The sequence below is a fragment of the Capricornis sumatraensis genome, chromosome 2 (genome assembly GCF_032405125.1).
Source record: "Capricornis sumatraensis isolate serow.1 chromosome 2, serow.2, whole genome shotgun sequence".
Taxonomy (NCBI): Eukaryota; Metazoa; Chordata; class Mammalia; order Artiodactyla; family Bovidae; genus Capricornis; species Capricornis sumatraensis.
Genome location: NC_091070.1, coordinates 167986872 through 167998923, shown reverse-complemented (window position 1 = coordinate 167998923; position 12052 = coordinate 167986872). Strand labels below are relative to the sequence as shown.

At 41.3% G+C, this 12052-nt stretch overlaps 1 protein-coding gene across 1 annotated transcript in view; it reads left to right on the top strand.

Moving 5' to 3' along the window:
- The window catches only part of ST6GALNAC5 (ST6 N-acetylgalactosaminide alpha-2,6-sialyltransferase 5), a 214942-nt gene extending 208290 nt beyond the window's left edge, over window positions 1-6652 (top strand). The window contains exon 5 of the mRNA XM_068966578.1: window positions 6421-6652. Coding sequence (XP_068822679.1) covers window positions 6421-6652 — 232 coding nt within the window. The remainder of the gene's footprint in view (window positions 1-6420) is intronic.
- Window positions 6653-12052: the final 5400 nt, after the last annotated feature.

Genomic DNA, 12052 nt, shown 5'->3' with positions numbered 1-12052 from the left:
TCCAGAGCAAGCCAATTTCAGAACCACCAGGACACTTGACAGATGTTGATTCAACTCTATTCTTCAAAGTTTGCCTGACTACCGGCCAGTTCAGTGCAGTTCAGTCACTCAGTCATATCTGCCTCTTTGCGACCCCATGAATCGCAGCACGCCAGTCCTCCTTGTCCATTGCCAACTCCCAGAGTGCACCCAAACCCATGTTAATTGAGTCCATGCCATCCAACCATCTCATCCTCTGTCATCCTCTTCTCTTCCTGCCCTCAATCTTTCCCAGCATCAGGGTCTTTTCAAATGAGTCAGCTCTTCGCATCAGGTGGCCAAAGTATTGGAGTTTCAGCTTCAACATCAGTCCTTCCAATGAACACCCAGGACTGATCTCCTTTAGAATGTACTGATTGAATCTCCTTTCTGTCAAAGGGACTCTCAAGAGTCTTCTCCAGCACCACAGTTCAAAAGCATCAATTCTTCAGCACTCAGCTTTCTTTATAGTCCAACTCTCACATCCATAGATGACTACTGGAAAAACCATAGCCTTGACTAGGCAGACCTTTGTTGAAAAAGTAATTTCTCTGCTTTTTAATATGCTGTCTGATGCTGCTACTAAGTCACTTCAGTTGTGTCCAACTCTGTGCGACTCCATAGACAGCAGCCCACCAAGCTCCCTTGTCCCTGGGATTCCCCAGGCAAGAACACTGGAGTAGGTTTCCATTTCCTTCTCCAATGCATGAAATTGAAAAGTGAAAGTGAAGTCACTCTAGGTTGGTCATAACTTTCCTTCCAAGGAGCAAGTGTCTTTTAATTTCATGGCTGCAATCACCATCTGCAGTGATTTTGGAGCCCAGAAAAATAAAGTCAGCCACTGTTTCCACTGTTTCCCCATCTATTTGCCATAAAGTGATTGGACCAGATGCCATGATCTTAGTTTTCTGAATATTGAGCTTTAAGCCATGTTGTACTATATACCATGCCAAGAATACAAGTATGTTTGAAGAGAGTGTCTGAGAGCTCTAAAGAGAGACAAAAGCACCATTCTTTCATCAGGATCTTTAGCCTTGTAGATAATCCAGGCCAAATCCAGAAATCAGGGTCAATCTGGTCATACCCAGAAATGGAAGTATCCACCCTCACCTGTTAATGATAAGCTTTTCATAATTGCAAAGCTTAGCTTTAGAAGATTAAAAAAAAATGGCACATCACCAACTCCTGCTGCCAGTGATATCAGTGGCTAGAACTGAGTTTAGAAAATAAGCATGGTGACTACAGCCATGAAATTAAAAGACACTTGCTCCTTGGAAGAAAAACTATGAAAAACCTAGACAGCATATTAAAAAGCAGAGATATTACTTTGCCAACAAAGGTCCATATAGTCAAAGCTATGGTTTTTCCAGTAGTCATGAATGGATGTCAGAGTTGGACCATAAAGAAAGCTGAGTGCCGAAGAATTGATGCTTTTGAACTGTGGTGCTGGAGAAGACTCTTTAGAGTCCCTTGGACTGCAAGGAGGTTCAACCAGTCCATCCTAAAGGAAATCAGTCCTGAGTATTCATTGGAAGGACTGATGCTAAAGCTGAGACTCCAATATTTTGGCCACCTGATGAGAAGAACTGACTCATTGGAAAAGACCCTGATGCTGGGAAAGATTGGAAGCAGGAGAAGGGGATGACAGAGAATGAGATGCTTGGATGGCATCACCAACTTGATGGACATGAGTTTGAGCAAGCTCTGGGAGTTGGTGAAGGACAGGGAAGCCTGGGGTGCTGCAGTCCATGAGGTCGCAAAGAGTGGAACACGACTAACCAACCAAACTGAACTGAAGCTCTAATTTGGCAGGGACTTAACTAAATCAGCTGTCTTCAACCTGGCTGCATGTTAGGATCTCCTACATAACTTTATAACATTATTACCTTTTCAAAAGGAGCTTCCCCGGGGGCTCAGTGGTAAACAACCCACCTGGCAATGCAGGAGACTCAGGAGATTGTGATTTGATCCCTGGGTTGTGAAGATGCCCTGGAGGAGGAAATGACAACCCATTCCAGTTTTCTCACCTGGAAAATTCCATGGACAGAGGAGCCTGGCGGGCTACAGTCCATAGGGTCGCAAATGACGAACACCACTGAGCACGAGCACCATTTTCCTTTTAATATTTATTTATTTATAATGTGGTTGTGTTGGGTCCTACTTGCGGCATATGAGGTCCTTGTTGAGTCATAGGAGATATTTCACTGCAGCGTGCAGGCTCTCTAGTTGCTGTACGCAGGCTCAGTAGTTGCACTGTACAGCTCAGTTTCTCCATGACATATCGGATCCCAGTTCACCCCCCGCCCCCCATCCAGGGATAGAACCCATAGCCCCTGCATTGCAAGGCAGATTCCCAACCACTGGACCACCAGGAAAGTCCCACATTATTATCTTTTTAAATTTTTTTGTTTTGAAAAAGTTTTAGACTTACAGAAAACATTGCAAAAATAGTACAAGGGAGTTTCTGTATATCCTTCATCCTGCTCCCCTAAAGTTAATATTCTGGTGCAGTTCTCAAAAGTAAGACATTAATGCTGGTGCAGTCCTCTCAACTAAACTGCAGGCTTTATTCAGATTTCACCATTTTGTTCTACTGTTGTCTTTTGTCTCCTCCAGGACCCAATCCAGGCTCCCTTTGCATTTGCTTATCATGTCTCCTCAGTCTCCTCCAGTCTGTGACAGTTCCTAAGTCTTTCCATATCTTTCATGACTGCAACACATTTGAAGGATTCTGCTCATTACTGTAGGATATCCATTGCTTTGGATTTGTGTGATAGTTTCTCATTATTAGATTGAGGTTATACATTACTGAGAAGGACGCCACAGAAGGAGTTGCGTCTCATATCAAGAGGTACATGATGTCAAAATATCTTACTACTGGTGATGTTAACCTTGGTCACTTGGGTATGGTGTCATCTGCTGGGTTTACTCATTGTCAATTTACTATTTTTTCCTTTTGTCACTAAACACCTGGGGGGTGCTTTATGCAAATAATCTATTTCTCATCTCCCCTCCCATCATATTCCCCATGCATCTTGCCTGCAGTAATTACTGCATTATTCTAATGGCGATTTTCTACTCCCTCATTTTTTTCTAGAGTATGAATTGGAATTATACTGCAAGGAAATGCTTTTTCTTCTCCCTCATTTATTTATTTAATCAGTAATTTATTGAAATCATCATGGACTCATAGATGTTTATTCTATTTTACTTTATGGGACTTACAATTCAATATTGCCATTATTTATTTTGATACACAAAACCAAGTCACTTTTTAAAACACCTATGCCTGGGACCCTCTCCAAATCAATTAAACAAGGCTCTGTGGAGGTGGAGCACAGGCAGTGGTATTTCTTTAAAGCTCCTCCAATGCACTAAACATTAGTTCCTTTATCCTCCCCACCTGGTTTCTCTATAAAGAAAAAGAAAACTCCTCTTCACATCATTCTGCAGGATTTTGTTCCCACACTGGCCCCTGGGGGGCTGATGACAGGCTGCAGCCACTTAGGGAACAAACTGGCTCTGTAATTACATAGCCCTCCCACCCGCACACCTTCACTCCCTGAGCGTCCCCTGGCCCCCACCAGCCACTTGGATGCCAGAATCCTCCCTTTGACAATAGTAGCCTCCTGATGTGGAAATTCTGCTGATTCTTATTGTTGTATTCACTTGGATCAGGTGGAGGGAAAAAACCTATAGCAGCTCATAGAAAGTCAGGTTTGAGAAAAAACTCGAGGAATTATAACCTGAAATTTTCTAAGGGAAGGGCTTTCTGAATGGCACAGCGGATGACAGCTAACAGCATGCTGGCAATCTACAGGGAGATTGCTCCTGCAGCTGCTTCGGCTCTGCTTCTATAATAAATCCCATCAAGCGCTTTTCTGCCATTTGGACAAAGTTCTAAAGTGTGGAGACAACCCCCACTTATTTGGACACCTTTGAAACCATAATAACCAAAGATGTAAATTTAATTCTCCCTTGAGGAGATCAGCAGGGAGCCAGATGTGTTTTCATTCAAGGAGATGGTCTTCCTGAATAAGGAAATTGAACCTACAGCGTCCTTTAGCTGGTTTCCAATTTCCCTCTATTCCTAGGTGCCAAATCAATCTCATGATATTTTTAGAAACCTGATAGTTTCTTTAGTCATATTGATGCCAATAGTATGCTCAAAACTTAGCTGAATCAGATTTAAAACCTGATGCATGCTGGGGTAAAAACTTAACACCAAGTCTACTATGGTGACATGAATTTAGCATGGTTCCCCAAATTATGCCATATGAATCTAGGAAAGATATGTCTCGAAACTTTTTATTTCTTTTTTATTTTCTTCATACTGTTCAGTTCCAACTTGAATTTTTCCTACCACACACTTTCTGTGTTGAAAACAACTTCTAGTAAAATTTGAAGGGGATTCTAATTTCTAGGGCAATAAATAAGTGAAAGCGTTAGTCACTGAGTCAGGTCCAGCTCTTTGCAACTTACAGACTGTAGCCTGCCAAAGTTCTGTTCATGAAAATTTCCAGGCAAGAATACTGGAGTGGGTAGCCATTCCCTTCTCCAGGGGATCTTCCTGACCCAGGGATCAAACCTAGGTCTCCTGCATTGCAGGCAGCTTCTTTACTGTCTGAGCCACCAGGGAAATAAATAAGTGAATGCTATAATAACTAGATAGGGCGGGATCTGATGTCTTACTATAAAACACAGAATTACTTCCGAGACAAGCATAATAGAGATGCAAAGTATTAACTCAGCATAGCATCCAACCCAGGATGAAGAATGTTTAAATGGTGCATGACAAAAATAAATCTCTCTTCCTGGAAGAACTTTAACCTCAGAGGAGAGGAAGCTCAAAGGTTTATTGCTGTCAGAGCCACAAACTCGACACCCCTCTTGATAAAAGACTTCGATCTCTGACCTCAGTGAAGTTGCTACTCTAAAAGTCACTTGTGTATTGATCTCTGAAGAAAGCGAATAGGTATCTAGCAGGATGAGCATCTCTGGGAAACCAAGTTACTGTACTTAGAGTAGAGCCGAGTGCTGGGAGGGGGGCCCTAGGGCATCAGGTGCTATAAGGTGGTTTGCAGGAAGCTGGGATGCCTTTTAAGAGAAGCCATAAGAGGGACAAGAAAAACTTAGTTTCTGCAGCAAGGCTGGTTGGTGAGTGTAGGTCAAAGTAGGAAGGGTAATCTACTGGGATATCTTGACTGCTCTTGTCATGCAGACTTCAACACAGAAGAGATGGAATGGACTGGCCTAGAATGGAAACTGGTCTGAGACCAGAGCTCTTAGAGGGTGAGATATTTTAGTAATCCAACATCAGGGCGCCAACCACCCCTCATGTTAATCCTGTTCACATTACCTTTAAGAAAGAGCAAGTATTTCTCTTCTGAGGCAGAATATAGAGACAGGGATATGGAGCACTTGCTAGGAATAAGACAAAGGCCTATTCTCATAAATAGACAAGAAGCAAGTAAACAACAATAGCGTTTCAGAAACCGATTAATGCCATAAGGAAAATAAATTCAGGGAGTTCCCTGGTAGTTCAGGGAAGACTCCATGCTCCCAGTACACGAGGCCTGGGATCGATCCCTGGTCAGGGAACTAGATCCCACATACTGCAACTAAGAGTTAGTGTGCAACTAAAGATCCCACTAAGACCCAGCACAGCCAATAATAAATATTTTTAAAAACAAAAAGAAAGAAAATAAATCCAAGTGAGATGGAGAGAAGGGGGCAGGCATTGGTTAAGGGTTCTCTGAGGATGATACATCTGTGTCAATCCCCAGCAGTGAGGAGTTAACTGAGGGGGTGTACCAGCCAGGCGACTGCCCTCAACAGCCATGACCTCAGGGGAGGGACCAGCTTGGCAGAGTTGACCACCAGAGAGGCCAGTAAGGTCGGAGCATAGCAGACAAGGCTGAGTAGGTTAGGAGAGGCTGTGGAGTGAAGCTAGCTTACACCCTGTAGGCCATGCTCTTAGTATAGCTGGAAGCCTCTGGAGGGTTTGGAGAGGGGTGGGGGTGGGGAAGCAGAATGATCTGTTTTTGTTTTATAAATATTATCATAACTGTTTGTGCTAAACAGACTGTATGGGACAAGAGTGGAAATCAGAACTACAGTTGGGTCTTCGGACTATGTAGTTTCTAAATCCTAAAAGCCTGAATGTCCTACTGCACATATTTAATCTCACTGATCACTATGATCACTGACTTTATTTCACAACCTCAGAACCTCTCTATGTGTATATTGCTTAAACATCAGAAAAGCCATTTGTTGAAATTCATTTAACTTGAAAGTGTAGTTTGTGCTTATCAGCTTATTAAAGATAACATCTTACCTCAATCAGTGAAAGGAGATTTTTTTTTGTTTGTTTTAATCAGTTATTTCATTTTCTTCCTACAGGGATCCCAACCACCTTTCAGTACCTTATCACTATTATGAACCTTTTGGACCTGATGAATGTACGATGTACCTGTCCCATGAGCGAGGACGAAAGGGTAGTCATCACCGCTTTATCACAGAGAAACGAGTCTTTAAGAACTGGGCACGGACATTCAATATTCACTTTTTTCAACCAGACTGGAAACCAGAATCTCTTGCTATAAGTCATTCTGAGAATAAACCTGTGTTCTGAGGAATGTGTGTGGCCAGACGGAAATCCCAAGAACCCTACTGTATCAAACACTGGGCCACTGAACTTCCCGAATCACCAGACATGAAAGAGGAACAAAACTGGTCGCAGGAACAGCTTCCTCCTCAAGAGGTACCATGTATAGATGCCTCTGAGGCATGACTACAAACTAGTGCAGTTGGTCTATAAGGGAAGATTCCAGAATTAATACATGCTAGTGAGTGTTGTCCCTTTCTAAAGGGGTTACCTTAGGAGCCAAATGCACATTTCAGTGATGCTGCCGTGGCAGAAAGTGTGTAGGATCTTTTTAAGTATTGCCTTTGAAACTGAGACATAAATAACTCAACCTTAGATGTATCCCTTTGTAGAAATACCACCTCTAACGTCATTTTTCTATCAAATTATATCCTAACCTGAACTATAACCTTTGTTATCTGTTGGACTCTGTATGTGTGATTTATAAAGAGTAGCCTTGAAAATATGGACATGATTTCTGAAGAGTACATCTTCACTTTCATAAGCAAATGCCCAATATTTATTTATTGAGAGTTTTTTAGTGTGCGCTAGGCCAGTATTTTTATAGATTATGATTATGTGGTAATTTATCCCTCCTAATTATTTAATCCTGAATGATAATTGGAAAAGGCCCAGAACTGGGAGATGAACTACCGTGCTCACAGTGCTCATTGTTAGCAAGCAACGGTATATGGCTTGGAAACGTTGCATTGCATTTTTTGAACCCTCAGGCTTCAAGAACAACTATGATATTTTCCAACATGCAGAAATGCTCCAAATGACAGAATTGAAAACCAAAAACTGTGTTGTTCAAACAAAAACCAGACCAACAACAGAAACTGAAAGACAGTTGGCTTGGGTAATAATTAATGTAGGACACTTCATTTAACCCCTAGTTTCCTCTTCTGCAAAGTGATGTCACTGTACCAGAGGACAGTGACATCACTGAAGTTTCAGGCCAGATCTGATATTCTCTCAATGAGCGTCTCGTTGAGCTACATAAGGACTTTATACTTGGAATGATGGGGCTGCTGCAGTCGCAGGAGCCTTATTTTAGGGGGCCTTTTATATCTCCCTGGTGGCTCAGACAGTAAAGAATCTGCCTTCAGGGCAGGAGACTCAGGTTCAGTCCCTGAGTTGGGAAGATCCCCTGGAGAAGGGAATGGCAACCCACTCCAGTATTCTTCCTGAAGAATTTCATGGACAGAGGAGCCTGGTGGGCTACAGTTCACGTGGTCACAGAGTCAGACAGGACTGAGCGACTAACGCTTTCACTTTATAGCTCCCTACTACCTAGCTCCCCCTTGTGGTGAAAAAATACCCCCTCCCTGGACCCCATAGGCAAAAATCTATCCCCTGATTCTCTGGTGCTTTTTGCACCAAAAGAGTGAGAGAGAATGTATGTGTATTGCGGCAGCAGGGGGAGGTGGGGACTTTCATACTATTCCCTGTGAACGAGTGAGGCAGGAGGGAGAACTTTCATGCTGTTCTCTGACTACACGAACAAGGAACTACACCTCTGTGAATCTGTGAGAAGAGAACCCAAGATGTTTCCGTTACATGACTCATTTATCCTATGAACTGTTCAGATTCACTCACTGCAAATCTTATATTCACTGCCGTTCCCTGGTCTTCAGGAGTATAAAGGACTTATTTTATTCAAAGCCAAGATCAGCTAGTATGGAAGATTTCAATTATGCAAGTAATATTGTTCAAAAATAGCCTTTTAAAAAATATATCAATGTTTTCTTTACTCATGGCTTAGGAGGAATTAATTTCTCTAATGCCAGATTTGAAGGCACCAGCAAATATTACGTATGTAGGCTGACGTTGTTTTACAAAACATGACCTGGTTTGTGATTAAAGGTTTCTCACATTACCATCTTTTCCTTCTCCTTATGAAGTACTTAAATTCCATTCTCTTGAATTAGTACTATTAATTATATGGAGTACTGTTATTGAGATGCAAACACAGTCCAGATACTCATATAGCAAAAACAATATTGGTATTATTGCGGTGTGGCTTGAGCTGTAAAAAGTCAATACAATTGAAATGTCTGTCCAAGACATATTGGAATGTGTTCTTTAAATTTTCTCAATTTTTTAAGGAGACAAAAGGAATTTTATTCCAGCACAATCTCTTCTACAGCACGGACTCTGAACAAACAATACTTTATGAACTTACGAAAAATCACAAGAACATAGGCCACATTTCCTATCACTTGAAGAGATTATATTGCTCAGATGTAAATAGCTTCTTTAACAAGTCATTATTTTTATGAAAATTCGGAAAGGCATACTCGAGACATGCAAAAATGTAGCTATATTACTGAATCCAATAATAATCTCAAATGTCTGTTATCTTTAGGTTTTAGGGGTTTTGTTTTTGTTTTGTTTTTTTAAGAATATATGATAGCTCCATCTTTTTTGAAACTTTCCCTTCTCAAATACTCAAAAGAGTGTCAATCAAAGGAATTCTGAAATTCCTGGCTTTGTTGGGAAATATTTTAAATCTACATGTGACTAGGCTATGTATGTGAATTTATATTTTTTAAAAATATGGTGTAAATATGTAAGAAATCATTATTGGTCAGTGGTTTTATTGTAGCATTTAAAGAAAATACCTAGAATTCTGATAAGTTGTGCTATTAGACCTGGTTATGAGCAACTGAACTATCTTGCCAAATCATTTCATGACTATCATTTTTAACACAGTGCAATGCCATTAAAATCAGCTCTGATATAAAAAAACTACAAACCACGTTTACAGACCTCAGTGATTTCAATATCCAATTATATTTGAAGCCTGAGTCATACTCACTATATTATATACCTTTTCCCTCTCTCCTCAGCTTTGTCATCAGCTTCCTCCTAGCTTTTAAGACCGAAGCAACTCAAAGCCACGGCTGGCCCATCCGTGGCGTCTGTTATTTCAACACAAGAACATTTGAATAGAGGCCATTACAATAGATAGCCTTTATGGGCAAGGATGCCGGAATGCACAAACAAAATCAATCACTTCAAATGGCCCATAAAAAGAGGAATCTTGCATTTAATATTCTACAGTAAATATTCACCCAAGAAAACATACATTAAAAGAACATTAGGAGGTAAACATTCAGTGTGCTGTGTGGGGCCTTCGCTGTGTGATTTCCATTATGGTTAATGGGTGTTTGGTAGCTAAGTCCCTGTGCTTCACTAACCCTGGGATGTGCTCCTAAGGGCCAGACATAAAATCAGAGCCATGCAGGGACTTCCAGGATCCTAGGACGGCAGACTTGGAGCTTCTCTCCAAAAAAATAAATGAAAGCAAAACAGAGTCCTGTACTTCAAAGAGAAATTTCTATGAGGTTCCTTGGAATCCTCAGGTTACTATTGGATATGTGTATCGGATTCCAAACAAGACCACTCAGGACAGATTATCTTTGTTTTCAGAGGTTCCCTCTGTTACTGATTTATTTGAATTCCATGACAAGTGGAAGGTTATAACCTCATTTTGAAGTAAAAACTCACCTCAAAATTAAAATTATTGATTTAGATGGTAAGGGTATTTAGAAAGAAGGAAGATGTTGAAACTAGGAATGAGAGTGATTATTTAAACACATATGTACCTATTTAATAAGCCCAAATATCTGCACTTAGGTAGGAGTGACCTCATTTCAGAAATATACCCTGGATTCCACCGGCGTGATGATTCAAGTTGTTAAACAGACCTACTCAGAGAAGGGCCTGTGTTCCCACTCTCTGTGTTAGGAGGCGATGCTAACACGTATGTCTTTCTTTCCTCCCCCAGTCATGTCTTGCTTGCATCCTCACTGCTTCTCTCGTAAACCTCTTTGCTGTCGTTCTTTCCTGATGTCTTCTTCTGTCTACAGAGTGCTCTTAAACCAGCAGTCTTTGGGGCTTGTTAGGGTCTTCCTTATACATTTTTCAGCTAGAGACCTAACTGGGGAACAGATTAGGGGTGAGTCCTGCCAGGGTGATGGTCATAGTAGGTGGGAGAGCTACAGGAACAGGTAGTTCAGTACCGTCCTGGTTTCCCCAGGCTCAGGGGAGGAGAAAAGGGGAGGATTTCAAAATCTGGACATTTTGTACTAAAATCCAGACAGCCCCAGGAAAGCCAGAACAGTGGGCTATCCTATCAAAAGGGCACCTCAATGAGAACTACAATACCAAGGTCTTTGGGGTAAAAGTGAACCAATGGCCAAGGTTGTAGCACTTGCCAGAAGATACTTTGGAATGGAAAAGATGAGAGAGTGTCTACACAGCTTATAAATGAATAGGAGTAACCCTTTTATTCCAGTTCCCTCATCCCCCCCATTCAGGGTATTGAGCCACCATAGAAATGAAAAAAAAAAAAAAAAAAGGCGGCAATCTTATTTGTTTCTACTCAGTGACCTAATGTTGTATGCTACCTTGGATCGTCTTTTGTCTTTTTATGCGTGTGTCCTGTTAGTCTAGTTAGATTGTAAGCTCTTTGAGAGCAGGGACTGCTTTCTTCTTTGTCTCTGTAGCCCCATGCCTAGCACAGTGCCTTGCATACAATAGGCGCTCAATAAAGGTCTGTTGTTGATGATGACGTCTTAACGTTGGCCCATTGGATTGGTAGTTGGGATATATCCTTCCATGTAAGAAGTACAAGAGACAGAATAGGTGGTCAAATAGTTAAATTTAAAGTGGGTTTTTAGAGGGTCAGTCCTTAAACCTATAACATTTTTAATCAACAGAGTTGACCTAGATTCAGTAGAATAATATTGCTGAATTCATTAGGTTCGCTATGCTGGGTGTTCTGAACTCACAGAATGAAGTTCAGCAAGCTTTGTTTTCTCACTGTTAGTGAGCTGCTCTTAGTACAAATTAAATCTAATATTGACAAATGCTATACCACATGCAAAAAAGGGAAAAACATTTTGGGCTCTGACTTCTGTGATTCAACTACAAAAAGGAAGCTAAATGAGATGAGTATAGCCTGCCTTAAACTTGACAGCTTAATTAAGCTGCTGAGAATCCAGCTGATGGTTACCGAAGGTCTATAAAAATTAACCATATATTTATCTTAAAAATAAAATATCCCCCCAACCTTTTGTTTTCATGCAACACATCTAAAATGGTTTCATCTCTATCAGAATATGAGGGAAAAGAACTCTTGAGAAAAGGTGTCCTCAGGTGGAGTATCCCAGGCTCCTGCGTCACCCCACCTGGCCAGTACCTGGCACCGGAAGACCACCTGGTTGCAGAGGGCAAAATGGCATAATGTCAGCAAAGGTGAGTAGCTGCTGGTTGGGACCTCGATAGGAACCATAACCATTACCTTTGTGAACATGTGAACACTCTGGAATTCCCCTCCTACATTGTCTGCTCTTCCACCTAATTATTTAATTGTGTGAT